The 18,628-nt window shown below is 37.9% G+C and overlaps 1 protein-coding gene across 1 annotated transcript in view; it reads left to right on the forward strand.

Moving 5' to 3' along the window:
- The first annotated feature begins 3,763 nt into the window (after window positions 1-3,763).
- LOC131592061 (nuclear pore complex protein Nup205) overlaps window positions 3,764-18,628 on the forward strand; it is a 45,762-nt gene continuing 30,897 nt past the window's right edge. Inside the window, exons 1-12 of the mRNA XM_058863317.1 lie at window positions 3,764-3,867; window positions 6,842-6,984; window positions 8,012-8,183; window positions 9,120-9,264; window positions 10,128-10,287; window positions 11,220-11,448; window positions 11,603-11,767; window positions 12,539-12,714; window positions 14,695-14,811; window positions 16,003-16,140; window positions 17,206-17,356; window positions 18,130-18,335. Of these exons, the coding sequence (XP_058719300.1) occupies window positions 3,840-3,867; window positions 6,842-6,984; window positions 8,012-8,183; window positions 9,120-9,264; window positions 10,128-10,287; window positions 11,220-11,448; window positions 11,603-11,767; window positions 12,539-12,714; window positions 14,695-14,811; window positions 16,003-16,140; window positions 17,206-17,356; window positions 18,130-18,335 (1,830 nt within the window). The 5' untranslated portion in view covers window positions 3,764-3,839. The remainder of the gene's footprint in view (window positions 3,868-6,841; window positions 6,985-8,011; window positions 8,184-9,119; window positions 9,265-10,127; window positions 10,288-11,219; window positions 11,449-11,602; window positions 11,768-12,538; window positions 12,715-14,694; window positions 14,812-16,002; window positions 16,141-17,205; window positions 17,357-18,129; window positions 18,336-18,628) is intronic.

The following is an 18,628-nucleotide window of genomic DNA, read 5'->3' on the forward strand; positions in this document are numbered from 1 at the left end:
CATTCATTTCTGGTCAGATGCATATAGTCACTAATTGCTCACCTACACAGGAAGGGCAGTGCTTGCTGTTGCTCATCTCCCCCTGCTCCCTACCCCAAGGAAGGTGTTAATATAACTTCGAGAACATTTAGCTCATTGTTGCTTTTCACTAGATAAACCACTTACACAAGCTAGCAACAACCTCACACAGTTTCTTTGATAAGCTTAGATACCACGGTGACACAAGAAATATCTAGGATGGAAGACAGGGAAATTACGAAGTTGTTTCCTTGAGAAATGCTGCAAGGAAAGGTCTCAGACCTTTTTCTAAGATTTGATGTCAAGCTAACTGCCTCCATGTATAAAGCATACTTTTTGCAGCAAAGACAGAATTATTGCCTCTTCAGAAGTTTCTAGGAAATTTAGCCAGCACAGTAAGACAATTCAGGTGATTTTACTCCACCAACTAACATAACACAAAAATACATTATTTTTCCTCTGTTCAGATGATGGAGCCAGGCTGAAGATCCATTCAATCGGCATTCCAGGCCTGCTGTGAGATGCTATACCCATTTTTACAGAACAGTAAGCTGAGATGCACAGAGTTAGTGTCAGTCAAAACAAGAGCTCCAGGAAGTTTTATGCTCTAATCAGTAGCCAGAAATGTTTTTGGCTTTTTTGGGAAAGAAGCATATTTCATAATGCAAGGACTGGTCTATTTATGTGATGCACTTCTACAAGGCAACTTTTTCTGTTTCAGCTGCAATGCAGAAAAGCCTTTTTTCATTTTTCTCCATCATATGATGGAGATGTGAAGGATGTGATTATAATTACACTGAAGATTAGAGGTAGGAAATTAAGCAGGGCCTCTTAGGCATTTGAACAATAGCCCTTTTTTTGGGCTAATAATTATTCTTCCTGGTAATAATAACATGTAAAGAGAGTAAATTATATCATCATCATTATCTTTGTATCTTGATGTATGATTTGACTATGAACCACTAAATACAGGACTATCAAAATTAAGAATGTTACACCTGTAGTACATCACAAACCACCTACAAGTTACAAAGAGTAGGTTTCCACTGTGCAGCTCATTTTAATTGTTACTAAGAGTTATTTCCACCTATAGAAATTAATGCAGGTCTCTCACCACACAAGCTGAATTTGCTACCCTACAGGAAATTCAGAACCTCCTTTCCCTGAAATCTAGGGGAATTAATATCCATCTCAGGTATTTAGTGTCAGCCTACCTTTGATACTTCACAGATTTCTGTCTAGTAATTATGGATGAAAGACATCGGTGTCCCTTCTTGAACCCAGCTGTGTTGCAGAACTTGCCGAGAGCTATTGTTAGGGAAAGGAATGAGGTATTTTTTCCCTATAGGGACTTGTCAAAAACAGACTGCCAAACCAGCCAGTGATCCTGGATAAACAATGGGAACTTAAATTAAAGGACAGCAAATAAAGTGAGAATAAGCAAGAATTACTATTCATGGGCTTCCCTACTCATTAAAGCATGGATGGATGGATGGAGTTATGCCAATAAAAATATGTGCAGAATGTATGGTATGGTGTATCTATCTGCTTCTCTTACTTCACCCATACTAGGAGCTGAACTGTCACAACTATTTTGCATTAAAATATCACATTGCTGACAGAGAAAGAATATAATAAATGCTGTGCAGCTGGAGCTAAGTGTGGTGTTTTTTCTTCTGAAGTTCAGCTGCCCAATGACCTATCCCTTGCCATCCACTATTTCAGGCTGACTTTTTTTTCTTGTTGCTATGTGACCCTAGGTCAATTGGCAAGGAGAGGAAAGAATTATCTGGAAATTTAAAATACTAAATCTGCAGTGGTTAGAAAAGATTTTTCCCCTCAATAGAGTTAAAAAAAAAGTGGATATACTTCTTTTGGCTGTATCTGAACGCCAAAAGAAGTGTGACAGATCTTAATGCCTGGGAAAGGCTTTTTTTTAAAAAAAAAAAAATTATTTCTCTCTCTTCTTTAAAACTTCATGGTTCTTAAGGAAACACAGCTTAGGAAATCACACTGTAAGCCAAACTTTTTCAGTAACTTTTGAACCTAATGCAATTTCTGTGTCAATTCCAATCTGATCTGATCAAAGGCTAGAGGGCTCATAAACTTAGTGAAAATCAGGGAATGTATAAAGGAAGAAGATCAAAATTACAGTCTCTGTGGAAGGAAAACTGAAGCAAAACCTCAACCTATCCATTACATTTGCTTTGGCCAGTTGATCAGCACATGCATCTCCTAGTCTATCATGAGACTTGCCTTTCACAGTCATGGGTCTTGGGGTGGCACGTGGGCAGCACAGGAGCAGAACTACGGCTCAGGTACCAAGGCTGCTTTAGTTCAGCTGCTTGGGGAATAACTTGACTTATTTTCTACTTTTACCTCTTGCCTGGCATTCTTCATTTCCTAGAATAAAATGAACAATTCACTATCATTCTCATCATTACAGGTCTAGTCTGTCCATGGCTAAGACCAGGAAAAGGTAAATCTCAAAGAAATATGGGGCCTTTGACCAAATCAACAAATTAAGCCAAACTATTGAGGACAGATTCATCTACTGAATGCTGAGAAATTGCCCCCTTTCTAAAATGTCCATTTCTCTCTCCTCTTCTGACCAAGTGAAACAGTTTCCCTGTCTTTGTCTTACAGCTGCCTTGCCAATTCATTCTCACCCCAGGAGCACTGCTCTCTCTCTCTATTACCCTTTCTGTCATCCCATTATAGGGGAGATCTACAGAAGCAAAGATAGTTATTTTGGCGATTTCCCACGTGTCTAGTTCATTGGACATGGTTTTGCAACCATGAAATACTGGTTTAATAAAGTTCAAGAGGGGAAACTATTGGAACTAAAAATGAGTACTTTTGGAGGAATCTTTTATCCTAAAGGTAATAAGGAAAAGGTAAAGAGGGAATTTCTGTTAGGATGTTGATTACTGCTGGGACAGAGAATGCTAAATTGACTTCAGACAGACTATTTCTAAGATACTGATATTTATTCTTCAGCTCCAGATATTTAAGTATATAACCAGGCTTTTTGTTTTCTTCATGCCTTTTTTTTCTTTCTTGCACATACTTTGAATTTAGATGCATATTTCTTCACAGGGTAACTCCTATCAGAGCTGGCGTTTTGGGTTTTTTTTTCCCCCCATACAAGATCATAAACCCTAGTTCGCATTCAAAATTTATTTCTTATCTCTATTTTTTTAAGACTTCAATCAGAAACCAGACAAGCTGGAGTCATCCTGATGATTTTTCTTTTTTTTTCAGGTAAAAGATAAATTAAAATATTCTAATAAATGTATTTACTAGTGCAGTGTCTGAATTCAGGTATTTAGCCATATTCAGTGAAAACGGCTTATAGGGCAGGGCTTGGAAGGACAGACTCACTTGAGCGTGGCATGGAACTGAAAAGGGAAAGAAAAACTGAACGGCACGGAATCGATGTATTATTTACATCAGAGGAGCGACGGAGGGAATGCAGAAGCCCGGCGCGCTCCCTTTCCCGCAGCCGCCTGGAGGGAACACGAAGGCGAGCGGAACGACGAGCCATTACCCTGCTACTACAGCTCCCATCAGCCCGCTCGCGGGGCTGCCCCGCTGCCGCCGGCGCCGCTGCCCCTGCCCGAGCCTCAGCCCCTGCCGGAGCCGCCGGCGCGGGAGCGGCCGCCCTGTGGCTGTGCCCGGCTGCGCTGTTCCGCGGCAGCAAGGCCGGGACCGAGGGGGGACTGAGGGCCGCCTGGCCCGGCCCAGCGCGGCCGGGCTGGCTGGAGTTGGCCGGGCCTTCCTCGGGCGCCGGCGCTTTGGCGCGCCTCCCTCTCCCCAAGATGGCGGCTCCGTTGGCGGTAAATTCGGGTAAGAACAATCTGAGCGTGGGGCTGCGGCTTCCCTTCCGCGTCTCCCCGCGGCCGCCCCGCTCCCCGGCCGCCGCCGGCCCTGCGCCTCTCCTCCAAGCCGGCGGAACCGGGGGCGGCCGCCCTGGGAAGGCCGGGCGTGGCAGGCGGCGAGGCAAGGCCCGGGCGGGCAGCGGGGAAAGGCTGCGGAGCGCGGTGTGCGGGCAGGCACTGGGGGAGCGGCCTCCCGTGCGGCGGTACCCGGGCTCGGGCCCCGCAGAGCTGCCCGGATATGGAGCTCCGCGGTCAGAGCTGCCGCCGTGCCCGGCTGGTCCTGGCGGGGAGTCACGTCGGGCAGCCAAGGCCTCCTTGTTTAGAGAGGACTGTGGTAACTCTGTGTACACGTGGTTACGCATCTCTTCGGTATTATACTCATCAGTGTGATGGTGTGGTGTAAGAAGCAAAAGAGGAATATATCCAGAATTTTGCCCTGCTTTCTATGTATAGTGCCATTCAGTAGTTAGAAAAAGCAAAGCCCCTATCCCTCTTGAGCCTCCTTTTTGTAAGACTGAACCAGGTCAGTTCTTGCACCCTCTCGTTCATCCTGTTCCCTGGCTCACTATTTCAGTGTCTAGCTCTGAGGATCCCAAAACTAGACACAGTATGGGAGTGAAGGACTCTGAGATGCCTAAATAATCACTTGTATCTGCCGGCTACAGCTGTTAATGCAGCCTGGAGCCTGTAGACAGCCTTTGCTATGAGCCTGTGCTGCTGGCTGGTGTTCACCTTCCTGTCTGCCAGGACACTTGGGTGGCTGTCTGTAAAGCTGCTCTCCAGCAGCTCCCTTGGTCCCCAGCCTGTGCAGTGATTCTGTGTTGGGTGCAAGATGTTGCATTTACTCTTGAGCTTCATTAGGTTAAGAGAGGGAGAATGGACACCCTGTGAAAAACAGTTATCACTGGAATATAAGCCAAAAGGTTTGTAAATAAAGTTTTGTATGTCAATAGTGACAATTAATAGTCATTATGCATTCCAGCTAATAGAATTAAAACCTCCATTCCTGTGGCAAGCAAGGAACAAATTTTGCAGAGATATTTTGATCTCACTGGATGGATTGCATCCTTGTAGCCTCACAGAAAAGCAGTAAAAAAGCAAAGACTCTTTGTAAAAAACTATGCCTTTGTTGAAATGAAAATTGGAGTAGTTCCAGTGAGACTGTTTTATGAATTATATGGCAAGAGGGTCTACAGTCTTATAATTAAAAAAAATCTGGAGGAAGAAGGAATTTTTTGCAGGAAGTATGAGAAAAATTAAAAGATGTGGCACTAGAACTACTGAAGAGTTAGTCTTAGGTTCCAGTGTATTTGAGGGAACAGTCCTATCATGGTTGAGTATCACTTGGTAAAATGTTCAGGCATATAATCGTCAACTGCTACTGTTGCCAAGAGAAGCAACTCAGCCTGTCCTTACTTGCTGTCCCTGATGGGATGGTCAGCCTTTCTAAAACTAATAATAATAGAACAGCTTAAGTGGGAAAAAGTCAGCATGGTTGCTGAAGTCCAACCTCTTCTATCCCAGGTGCCTATTCCTTTCTCTGCAATAATCCATCTTTGTGCCATTGCAGAGCAAACTGGGTTGTTGACGTGATCCTGCTGAAAATAGACTCCTTTTTGGATTATATTTTGGTTAGAGAAGTTAGATTCTTAATTTTTTCTAATTCCGTACAGTACATGCGTTTGGGCTGGTACAAAGCAATTATGTGGTAGGGACAAGAGCAAACAAATGGGCCAGGGAAGTTGTTGAACAGCTTTTGGCAGGCGCTGTGGTTTGCTACTGGTGTTTCTTGGACTTGGTAATGTAGTAAGAGTGAAAAGACAATTTCAAGTGGAAATAAATCTCTGAATTCTGAAGTTCTGTGGGACAGCCAGTTACAGCTGAGTGTGAAATTACTGCTATTTCTAGGCAGGGGTAATGTTGTATGAGTTGTATGTTGTATGAGTTAAAACACTGATGCTCAGAAAAGGCAAATTTGTCCGTTTTTCACAGGTTGCCCTGACACAGCCATACTGGCACTGCTAAATGTGTTGTCTCAGTCATTTGTAAATTCACATGTAGCTACTCAGTGTGAATGGCTTCACCATTTAAGTGTGTAGACTTCACCATTTGAGTATTGACAGTCTTTGATCTGACCTTCTAGAGGTGCTTTGAAGTTTAGGAGATTTGCATTTTGATTACTGGGAGGGATATCAATTTTAGTTTGAGTAATCAAAGGAGTTTGTGCTCTCTCAACAGAGAATGTTTTCCTCTGATTAGTGAAGCAGGATTTTACATCCCTTCCAGATGACTAGCTCAGTACGCACTGGTTCATCTCTGACAATGTAGGAGCAGTAAGGGTGATTTAAATAGCTTGCTTTTGCTTCAACTGCTTTTTGGTTTTCCCAACTTGCTCACTCAAGTAGTAATCTTTGGAAATGGTTGAAACTATTTTTCTTTAGTCATCTGCTGTAATGCAAGAGTATCGTATATTTTGATTTGATGGGTTGTTTAGCTAATAGTGAAGGTAGTCCTTCTCTGGAGTGTTCTGTAGAAGTGGTAGAGTCACAGTCCTGGAGGGATTTGAAAGACATGTAGATGTGGCACTTGGGAGTGCCAGATTAATGCTTAAACTCAAAGACCTTAAAGATCTTTTCCAACCTAATACCTGTATTGTAAGTATTCTTGTAAGATGACTTTCAGCACCAGAATTTAGGTGCTTACATCATCTTTTTTTGATTCTTTACTTCCCAAAATGCAATTAAGTTTTATATCAGACCATTGTTGGTTTTTTTTCTATGCCTTTGGAAAGGAAAATATACTTTTCTTGATGGGTGTAAGAGTATACTGTCATGCCAAGAGTAACAGTAAACTAAAAAAAGGAGTCTACTTATTGAAAACAATTTATAAAGAATTTGTTTTCTTCCTTTATTTCAAATACATGGTTTTATCTCTTCTTTTAGCTGCAAGCTTGTGGGGTCCATATAAGGACATATGGCAGACTGTAATGAATGCCATTTGGAAAAGGCAACCTGAAGCTGTTCATCGTCTCGATCAAGTCTTAAAGAAGCACAAATCTGACTTCATTTCTCTCTTCAGAAATCCGGTACTGGATTAATGCTCTCTTTTGGAATGAACTGGAGAGTTGATGATTTACTCTGTCTTATATTCTTGTCTGACATGCTATTTTAGACCCTGACCATTCTTTTTATGTGTTAAAAACACATAACGTATAACACAGATGTGTTATACCAGTCTTGGTCTGCTGTAAGAATACAAAGAGTATTAAGTGGGAAAAAATAATACATACATATTATTTTGTATCTTCTACAGGGTAATTTTATCTGTGATGTATTTTTTTCTGACATTATTTGAGTACTATTTTGAAAGGAATAGTAAAAGTATCTGATGATCAATCAGTCATGTATTAACTTTTGTTGTTACGCTTGTGTGTATGAAATAAAGCACAAAGCTATTTTGTCTGTTTTTACTCATGTTTCAGTCGGATTAACAAACACACAAAACAGGTGAACACATGAACTTAAAAAATACAGAATGTGTCTTGTTTGGAACACCAGACAATGTGAAAAAACTCCGTGTTTCTTGGCTGGTGGATTGTAAGGTAGTAACTAGAAATATACTTTCAGTGGTGTTATTTCTCCAGTAGTTTTTTAAAATGATAGGTCAGAAAATTTAACAGTCAGCTATAGAGTTTTCAGCAGTATATTTTAGCATCTCAGTTTAATGAAAAAAGAATGATGTAGAGAATAGTAGGGAGTAACACAGCAGTTCGTATCAACAACCCAGGTGTCTTTCACTGAGTTGATACCAATTCCTGTTGAGAAGTGTATCAAAGTTTACTCTCAACCACTAGTATTTTGAGTAAACTAAATGTCAGCAACGATTGTATAAGATTATTTTTTTTATGTTCCCACAAAGAGACCACTGCAGTCCAAGCATGAAGCATTTTTAGGATGCCTTTACTATCTCTGCTTAAAAACACTGCCTTTGTTTTTATGATGACAACCTGACCTGACAGAACTGTATTTTTGAGGAAGGATTAACGTGTAAAGCTTTATTCAGTATTTGATCTTGCCATTTTGAATAACTTCCGATGCTTGTTTCTCTTGCAGCCAAAAAATGTTCAGCAGCATGAGAAAATTCAGAAAGCAAGTACAGAAGGAGTTGCTATCCAGGGTCAGCAGGGAACTAGGCTTTTGCCGGAGCAACTCATCAGAGAAGCCTTTATCCTCAGTGACCTCTTTGATATTGGAGAGTTGGCAGCTGTTGAGCTCCTTCTAGCTGGTGAGAAGGGAAAATATTTAAGATCTGAAGAAATACAGCTTAAATAGAACCTTCTTATTTAAGTGTATATTTAAGGTGAATGCATGATCCTGTGAAGGCCTTAGCTGCCTAACACAGAATGTTCTCAAAAAGAAGTTCTCACTGTAATATCATATAATAGCAGTGTTCTGAACCCTAATGTTTGAACACTCAGCTATTGCAAAGGGGGGAATATACTGAGGAGGTTTTTTGATTTACCTTCTTTATCATTGAATTTAAACATAATTAAAACATGATTGAGAGTTTTTCCATAAAGTAGTGTAATGGATACTGATTCTTCAAATTATGTATTAGTTATATATTGCTGTGTGACACTGTAATCTAATAACTGATTATTAAGAGAAGTATTCTGGAGAGTGACACATTGTTTGTGTGGAAGATTGATTTTAGAATCGTTACGTTAAAATTGTTGTTGTTACTAGCTACTGTTCATTAACTTGAAAAATTCGTTCAAGAGGTAGATTGCAAATTTGTTGCCTTTGGAAAGCCATCTTCAAGTCAGGCTCACTTTCTATTTTGAACTTGAATTTTCAATATAATTTCCAATAGAAAATTTAATTTTGAATAAAAAGATATTTCTATGATAATGATCTTGAATTGATTATTAAGATGGGTACATATCAGTGGAAAATACCATTTGGACTAGGAAATTTATGGACTAGCACTTTAAAAAAAAATTTATATGGTTTAATAGTTGAACTTTAATTTTACCAATAGCACTCAAAATATATGGGATTTCTTTTAAGTGTGTGAAACAAATCTAAGTGTTAGTGAAAAATATCAGTTACTTGGAATACAATATTTGTATTTAAATTTGAAATACAAAGATACAGAGCTGTTATCAAGGCATGTACGTTCAACTTGCTTTGGCTATTTCTGTGTGTTTTCATTCACTAGGAGAACACCAGCAGCCTCATTTTCCTGGCCTTACAAGAGGTCTAGTGGCGGTTCTGTTGTACTGGGATGGGAAAAGATGCATTGCCAATTCATTGCGAGCCCTCATCCAGTCACGGCAAGGCAAGACGTGGACATTGGAACTCAGGTCTGTATCAGGGCAATGAGCTGATCAAAGCTCTTTGTTTTGAGTGCTTTTAGAACTGATTAGACTAAAGGGAATATGTATAGTCTTGAATTTGCTTTTTTTCTCATAACCTGATGCAGCTGCTTTCATGTTTGTTTCTTAAGCATGAACATTTTTTGCACGTATTTTTGTTGGATTATAGGGATATCTATTTTACTTTCAGTTATTTCAGGCTACTTCACCTTTTGGCAGTATTTTACTTCAGACACTCTCCCAGTCATTGTTGCTCTAACTAGTGCTGATTGCTCAGTATTTGAGAGCCCTGCTGTGTTCTGACTTTCTGTGTGCTGTAAAAGGGAATTGTTCTCCTGCCTTTACTTAAAAGGAATGTACTATCTACTGGTGAACATCATATGCTAGGTATTTTTTTTTGCCTTGAAAAAGAAAGCAGTGCATACTGCTTGCATCCAAGTTGAAAGCAGGGAAAGATGAAAAAATATATTCTAGTGTAAATATAAATTCTGTGTGCAGTATCTGGACAATTGCATTTACTAGTAAGAAAGAGCCCGTGAGCTTGTGAGTTATGTAGGTCTTGGATATAATACTTATTCCTTTTAATAGAAATCTTACTGAGCTTATCCCTGTTGTATTCTCATATTTTATGTTCTTGAACCTACAGCTACCTAAAGACTGTATCCATTCAGCATCATGTTTTGAGAGGGCAGTACTTACTGATTAGTGATGCACATTTAGTTGCTCTCTGTATATAATTTATTTGTATGTTTTGTTGTAATCAAATACATTTTATGAGATTCATTATTTTAGACATGTTTGTGACTGGAAAACTATGATTAATTGTTAAATTTATATTCTTTCCATTATAGTCAAGAGTTAATTTCCATGACAACACGCTTTACAGATGACCTAATGGAGCAGGGTTTGACTCAGAAGATCCTTACACTTGTGTCTCACATTGATTTGAACAATGAATTTGATAAACTCCAGAGAGAGCGAGGATTGGGCAGTGAGAAGCATCGCAAAGAGGTAACATTCACCGAGCATGGATATTCTTCTGTGTTACTGAACACATTAGGATAGAGTTAGACTGCAAAGTGTCCTTTGCCTTTGCACAAAGTCTGCTACTGTCTGAGATCACTGTGCCACAAATTCACAAAGTACTAAAACAGATTGAAACCAAATTGAGTCAGGTGAATAATTCTCTTAATAATCCAATTGTTTTAATAGGAACAGAAGCATTTCTAATAGTAAAGTGAAAATTGCTTGAAAATACATTGTAATCTTTGTCATTCTTGAACTTAATTGACACTGTGACTAACTGCAGCGTAATTTTTCTAACAGAAAGATTTTAAACATTATTGTTTCAATTTTTGAACTCCTTTCTAATCGGTGATCTGCCTAAAAATCATACTGTGTAATAATAAATCAATTTATTTTCCACTGAATAAAGAACTAGTCTTACACTTCTGCTATGAATCTAGAAACTATGGAAGGAATATCTTTTTCATTTATCTTAAATTACCTTAATTTACCTTAGTTTCACCTTAAGATTCATTTTTTGTGGTAAGGAGGAGGCTGATTGTATCTGGGGTAACTGCCAGTGCAGTTGTGTAATCAGAGACAGGGAATGTGACTTCTGTGTGATACATTTACAGCTGTGTAAATTTTATGTAGATTGATATCTCCTGACCTTGACAGGGATGCTGGTTTGTGTCTAGTCATATTCCCAGGTATCTACTCACACCTCTCATCAAATACATGGGAATATAAATGCAATTAACAAGCAGAAGTGTCCTTTTGTTGTTTAGCAAATAAACCAAACATTTTCTGTAGCTGCTGTCTTTAGAGTGATTTTTAGTTTAAGCCAGTCATCATGATTGCCTGACAAGGGCAAGTTGAACATGTTACCAGAATATGTATATTCACTGGGTTGTTTTTTTTTTGTTTGTCTTGTAAAGGTTTCTGATCTCATTAAAGAATGCCGACAGTCCTTGGCTGAAAGTCTCTTTGTCTGGACCTGTCAGTCCCCCCTGAGTAAGGATGACACTCTAATCCTCATAAGTTACCTGGAGAAGGTAACAGTGGAAGCTGATGGCTCGTTGGATGGCGTGAACTTGTCTCTTCTCATGGCTCTCCTCTACTGCTTTGATGTCAGCTTTCTGGAACAAGGGGCAGAGGATCGTGAAGGTAATGCTGGCAGCTTTCCCAGAAGTTTTATCGTACAGATGGATAAACTGTTGTTTAAGCAATTTTGTTATTGATCAGTAACAATTTGGCAGGATTTTGCATGCACTTTTTCACGTTTGTTTACTGAGTATTGGTTTTGTTATTGTTGTTAAAGACTTGATGCACCGGCTCCCTCTGCTAGCAGAAAGACAGTACATAGCAACGATCCACACTCGTCTTCAGGAGTCTCAGCCCTGGAAATTACCAGGCCTGCAAGCTACTGTTAGATTAGCCTGGGCACTGACACTGCGAGGAATATCCCAGTTCTCTGATGTGACAGGTAAATTACCCTGAAGTTCACTAGCTGCATATTAGTATTCAGAGCTTGCAAGTGGTGTAAGTCAAAGGATCTATTACCTTTCTGAAGTGTTGTTATTTTCCTTTGTGATAAAATTACCATTAACACTTCCCTAAAACTTTTTCTGTGTGGGTTTGGTTGTAGTGAATTGAATTGCTCTGAAATGTACACAGGTGTAGAAGTAATTATTTACTAGACAGTAGTAGTTGTCTCATTGAAGTGAAAGAGATTTTGATGTACTGGAAAACTCAAGGGTTTAGTTTTCAGCTTTAGTATCATTTGAATGCTTAAATCCAGAATAGATTTTTGATTGTGTTTTTTTAGATCTGTAGATATTGGACCTCAGTGTCTTGAGATGATGAATCTATTCATAATTTTCTATTTTCCTCTCTGAACCTCACAAACCTTCTAGCTTTCTACTATGTCAAAATTGAGTCTGCTCCAAAATATCTAATAAAGAAAATGCAAACATTATAATTAATGTTTAATTAAGGTTGATTTGTGATTCTTGGTTGACTGCCTTGGTTTTTTTTGGGGTAAATAGATATTCACTGTAACATTAATTAAAACAGAAAGCTGAGGTTGTCATCTGCCATTAATTTATCTTTTTTTCCGTCTAATTCTCCTGTGCAGTAGAAAAAACAGAATTGATAGAAGCATGGAAATTTGCATGTCAGCTGTGTATCCTGAAATACATTTATTTGTTAGCAGATTGTTATTTAGTTCTTCCCTTTTGTGAATTTTGTTGCCCAGCTCTAGCAGAATTCACTGAGGCAGACGAGGCAATGGCAGAGCTAGCGATCGCTGATTATGTTTTCCTGTTCCTGACTGAATCTGTTGTGGCATCTGAAAATTTCTACCAAGAGGAATTTTACATTCGCAAAATCCATAACCTTGTCACGGACTTCCTTGCGCTCATGCCAATGAAAGTAAGTTGTTTGTGTGAATAGCACATGCTGAGAAATGTGGGCAGCTCTTCTGTATTTCTGTTACTTGGATGAGGTAGCACTGAGATTCAGACGTGATGCTCAGCTTGAGGTCCTGCACTTCAGAAAACTTGTTCGCTTTATAGAAGCCATAATGTTCAGGGTTTGTTTTCTACACTGAAGTAGAAGGTGGTTTTTAAAACACTTCAGTGTGGTGGGATTTGCAAAACCAGCTTTTATGGTGGTATAGTGTTTGTTTTACGTGATTAAAATTTAAATGAATGCTGAAATTCCATTTTGCATTGGGTTTGTGGTGGTTTTTGAGGTTTTTTGTGTTTTGGTTTTTTTTTGTTGGTTTTGGTTTGGGTTTTTTTTTGGGTTATTTTTTGTTTTGTTTTGTTTTTTGTTTTTTTTGCTTTGGCTCAGATTTCCAGTTGGTTGTAGCTAATGCCTGAAGACAAAGAGAGGTGTTCATTACAAGCAGGATTTTGTAATACAGGATGTAAGACAAAATCAGACCATTGACTTGTATTCTAGTTTGATGTAGGCCAGTACTAGTTGTTTCACAGGAAATTGTTAGTAGACAATTGGGCTATAGCCCTACAAGGCAACTTTTTGTCTTAACTGCTGATGTAGTGGTTGGCTTATGTCCTCAGCTATTTCTACTGAATCTCAGAGTTTAGGTAAAAAGAAGTGTATGTTTGCAGGATCTTTGTTTTGCTTTAGGTATATATCCTTAGTTCAGTTTTATTTAAATCTCAAAGTCAGCATTTTAATTAATTCTTCTGCATAGTTTTAGCATTTATGCTGCTTGCCAGTGATGATTTGGGTAAATCTTTTGGTTGCCTGCATTATATTTGTTCAGAACTTGAGAATTAGCTTTAGTACCTCAAATAATTATTTAATTTATAAACATCCAGGTTTTTTCTTGTTCAGTTTGATTTAGCTAGTTTGCTTTGACCCTTTCCACAGTTATTTCTAGCTTTTAATAATTTTTTCTTGTTATTATTTTTAAACTATTTTTTCTCAATGAGACACAATTTTTCTGCTCATTCAGATTTGCACATTGAAATATATTATAGACCATGAACTAGTCTCTATTGACTGTCAACATGTTTTATTTTTTTATGAGTTGAATTGATTGCTTACTTCTGTTTCTTGTTCTTCAATGTCTCCTTAATATTTAACAAGACCTTTAATCTCATGTCTGTTTGCTTTCTATAAGCCTCTGTTGTGGTCTCATGTCAAAAGCTTTTTGAATTTAAAATTAAATGTCAGCTGTTTTTTGTTTAGTAATTAGCTTTTTCAACACAAAGATGTTTAGGATGTTGATTAAATGGCTAATTTTTTTAAAAAATTGCTGCCGTTCTTCTTGCTCTTCCCTCTTGTTTTTCTTGTGGTATTTCTTGACATGTGATAATGCTTCTGGCTGAGACAGGGTAACTGCAAAGCTGCATCAGTTCAGAACTTTCCAAGTCATAAAGGAGCTGCAAGTAGAAGTAGTCTTAAATGGTGAAGAAAGGTACAATCCAGGGATCTGTGTATAGGAATCCATATTTTGCATTCATGGTTGCATTTGCGTTACATGTTTCTTTTCACTCCTTGTGAATAATGGTCTAGCATTCTCTGAAACTAAGCTGTCTAGCTTTTAAGTTAAAAGGAGGAAAAGGATCCACCTTTTGGAGCCAAACCAGAATATCTGGTGCAGTCGGGAAAAACTCCCATGATGTAAATTCAGGGCTTTTGCTATGCACTGAGGGCTTTAGCAGTAAACAAGTGATTGACTATAACTTTGAGTGCAAGCTCTTGAAGGGGAGAGAGGTTTGAAAAAATAGAAAATTTAATATTCTTGTCATGTTTGTGCGAGTACATTTGCTTTCTTAGTTTTAATATGCCATATAGACAATTCCATTATTTCTGTTCTATTTTGTTCTTAGCTAAATATAGACCACTGTTTCTTTTTCCACTCCATAAATCCTGCAGGTGAAACAACTGAGAAATCGTGCTGATGAAGATGCTCGCATGATCCACATGAGTATTCAGATGGGTAATGAGCCACCTATTTCCCTTCGAAGAGATCTGGAGCATTTAATGCTTCTAGTAAGCCTTATTTTCTTGTAAATTACTGTGACAAATAATGATTGTGACTTTTGTTTGTCATCTGAAAACCCGTATCTGAATGATTCCATATGGTGCTGGATCTTTCCCTTTTGGGATGATTTTTTTTTTTTCCCTTAAGTACAAACGCTTTTCTATAATTTTTTTATATAAAGGAATTAATTTACTGCCTTGGTTTCTGATGTTAATGTCATGGTACTTTTTATTTCTTAGTAAGCAAATACTGCATTGCTTCTTATGTTTGAAGCTTTTAGAGGTTTTACCCCACTGTTGACAAATACTCTGATAAATAATTTAAATGTTTAAATAATTCTCATGCTGATATATTTGCAATGAGAGTTGTGGAAGACTGTTTTGTATTTGCTGTAGAGTAGGCTCGGTAAAGTTACTCCATCAAGGCTGGTGGGAATTACAAATTCCCTTATTTCAGTAGAGTTTTAACCGTAAGTGTACATTTTAAAGAAAGCTTTTTCTGTCATATTTCTAATAAAATAAAGAAAATCCAAATAAAATAAAATGGAAATAAACGTAATTATATTTATTTAAATATTAGTTATTACTGTTACTTAACTGCACTTTCAGAAAAATCCATGTTGAAAAACAGATTTGCATATTGAACTGAAGTGTTTTATATTTTCTGGTAAATTAAAAAATTGTAGTACTAGTCTTTCCCAAAGATACTCCTTTAAGTTATAGGACATTAGCAGGAAAATTTGCAGTGAAATGTTTTCTTAAGCAGCTCAGATAGATCTAGTAAATGAGGAACTAGAAATAAAAATTTGCTGTGAGAAATTTGTATGTTCAGGAAGCAGGTAAGATTTCTAATTATGATACCAGCTAACTTGTAAAATTAATATATAAATGTAGGCATATGGTTGTTTGAGGAGAAATGACATAGGGTTTTTTAGCAGTGATTTAATCCATAATAATTAAATAGAAAGTTACTACATTTTCACTGATATGTGCATTTTGAATTTTGCTGGCTGTCACTAGTTCAAATACTATTATTTAGAAGCTGTAATTTTCAGGAAGTTTTAAGAACTAGAACACCAGCCCTGCAATGTTTCGCCTCTCAGATGTGTTTAGCTAATCTAGAAGCAGTGCTTATTCTTGAAGTAATTGTTTTTTCTTCCTGGAGTTGATACTTTTCTAGCATCTTCCTTTTTCTGACAGATTGCTGAGTTGTACAGGAAAGACCCCTTTAATCTGGAACTTGCCCATGAGTATTGGTGTCCGTCGGAGCCGCTGCAGACATCCACCATCATGGGCTCCTACCTTGGAGTAGCTCACCAGCGACCTCCTCAGCGCCAGGTTATCTTGATTTTCTTGAGTAATTACTAGTAATTGGAACCAAAATAACAGAAAAACCTTAAGCAACAATTTTTTTTGTATCCATACTACAGATAGCCTCTAAGAATACCGTACCTTCTTTCAATGACTGATTTGAATGTATTCTGCTCTGCATGGCATGTTTTTTGTTGCTTGCCCTAAAATGAGCTACTGCCAGCCGTTCATGGTTGTCAATAAACTTACCAAGAAGGAGTACTGACAAACCTCTGTGAAAATGTTGTTTAGGTTTAATTTGTTACAGTTGCTAAATGGATTCTGATAGCTCTCTTGTGTTTTTTGTCTGATGACTTCTGCATGCCTTTTTCATGTAACTGAGAAGTTAGATTGCTTAACAGTAAAAAAACCCAACTTTATTAACTGCAGTTGATAGTATTTTAGGGGTAAAAAGTCCTGAGAATTCTTTAACTATTTGAAGTCCAAAAATTATAGTCTATAAAAGACAGAACTTAAAACTGGAATGAAGAAACAATCTAAGCAGATAAAGCAGACATTCCAAAAACTCTTTGGATACCTGGGGTGCTGTCAGCCCTCAATGCTTCTTGAAGGACTGTGCAGTGCTAGGCAAAACCTTGAATGAGACAAATCAGACATATCCCAAGACCCACCCAGAATACTGGCAACTTAAATTAGGGCCGGGTGCAATCTGCAAGCAGCCTAATATGACCCTGAAAGGAACCACTGTGTGTGTGAGTCACTGTTCAGGTATATGACAAGCACATTGAATTCTTTACTTGCACTGTGAAATGTGCTAATAATCCTCCTGTGGAACATTTGGGAGCTGAAGTAAATTTTATCCCTAGAAATACAAGATTGGAAAATTAATGCATTTTGCAGTTACATGAGTTATTTAGTTTCTCTTTCAAACACATCTGACTGAATAGGCCAGTCTACAAAGGAACTTGTCCACCCCACCCTGATTACCTTAGAATCTGTTTTCTAACTTTTATTGCCTAATGTTTTCCTGATAATACTCAGATTTACCTTTTTTTTTTTTTTTTTTAAAACACTGATCTTTATTTGTTCTAGGTTGTCTTGTCAAAGTTTGTTAGGCAAATGGGAGATCTACTTCCTTCCACAATTTACATCCCATATTTGAAAATGCTGCGGGGACTGGCTAGTGGGCCTCAGTGTGCTCATTACTGCTTTAGTTTGCTAAAAGTCAATGGCAGTAGTCATGGTAAGAGAAGTGACACTTCAGCTCTTTCTCAACTCCTTTTCTTTCGAAAAGTGTGAGGACTCATTTGAGATGAATTGTGGTTTCATACTTTTAAGATTTCATTATTAGTATAAAGATGAAATTAGAAGGCTTTACTTGAAACTGTAATCTGAAAAAAAAACCCTGACCTGACAGATAATTAGATGTTTGAGCACCTTAGCAAGCAATTCACTTAGTGAAATTATGTTTGTTTTTAAAAAAATAAAACCTGTCTTAACACCATAAGAAGTGCAGATTGTCAGTGTTGCTTATTATAAAACAAAAAATGAGTAATGTCTTAAAATTAGCTGTATTTACATAATATACAATGTAACTTTCCTGAGCTAACTTTGTTGAGAAGCACTTTGTTCAGTTAGAATTTTTTGATACATGTAATATAATAGCACATTCTCAAAGTAAGAGATGCTGGCCAGTCCTGTGTTTTGCATTCATTTTGCATTGGTCAAATTATAGAAAAAAACCCCCTACTTCAAAGATACAAATACTGCTGCAAAGATTCCAATTCATAAAACTTTATACTAGTTCTTTGTACTGGCACCTGTCTGTCTCAAAAAAAAACATAAACAAGCAAAAATTCCCAAACCCAAGTGATTAATTTTGGATACAATAACTTTCCTTTGAACTTTACTTTTTCCTTTACATAGGAATGTTTTCCTTTTAGTTTTAGCTACCCTGCTTTTCACCCTGTGAAAGAGTAGAAAGAAAATTTTGTCACCTGTTTATCATTTTTCTAGCGGAAAACATCCAAGGAGCAGGTGGCAGTCCTGTCTCCTGGGAGCATTTCTTCCACTCTCTGATGCTTTATCATGAGCACTTAAGGAAAGACTTGCCAAGTGCAGACAGTGTCCAGTACCGTCACCTGCCTCTCCGAGGCATCACGCAGAAAGAACAGGATGGATTAATTGCGTTTTTACAGCTGACCACTGTTATTGTCAATTGGGTAAGTAACCTTTTATTTGGTTTTCTTTGTTAATACCTTTTTTCCTTTCAAATCATCATTCAGCTCTGAAGTTCTTGACCAAAAAAGTATATAAGGAAAATTTACCTAGCAGTGGTCATTTTATTAGTGAACTCCAAAAGTATGGAAAGCATCAGGAGTAACTGTAATGACCAAACACTGAAGGTGTAGGTGAAGCAGAAAGAGACAATGTCTTTTCCTGTGTTGTTGGTATTGCTGATTTTCTTGCTTCCTTAACTCTGGTGGTGGTAATGGAGATGTCTTTCAGAAGTGTG

Source organism: Poecile atricapillus, chromosome W (assembly GCF_030490865.1).
Source record: "Poecile atricapillus isolate bPoeAtr1 chromosome W, bPoeAtr1.hap1, whole genome shotgun sequence".
NCBI lineage: Eukaryota > Metazoa > Chordata > Aves > Passeriformes > Paridae > Poecile > Poecile atricapillus.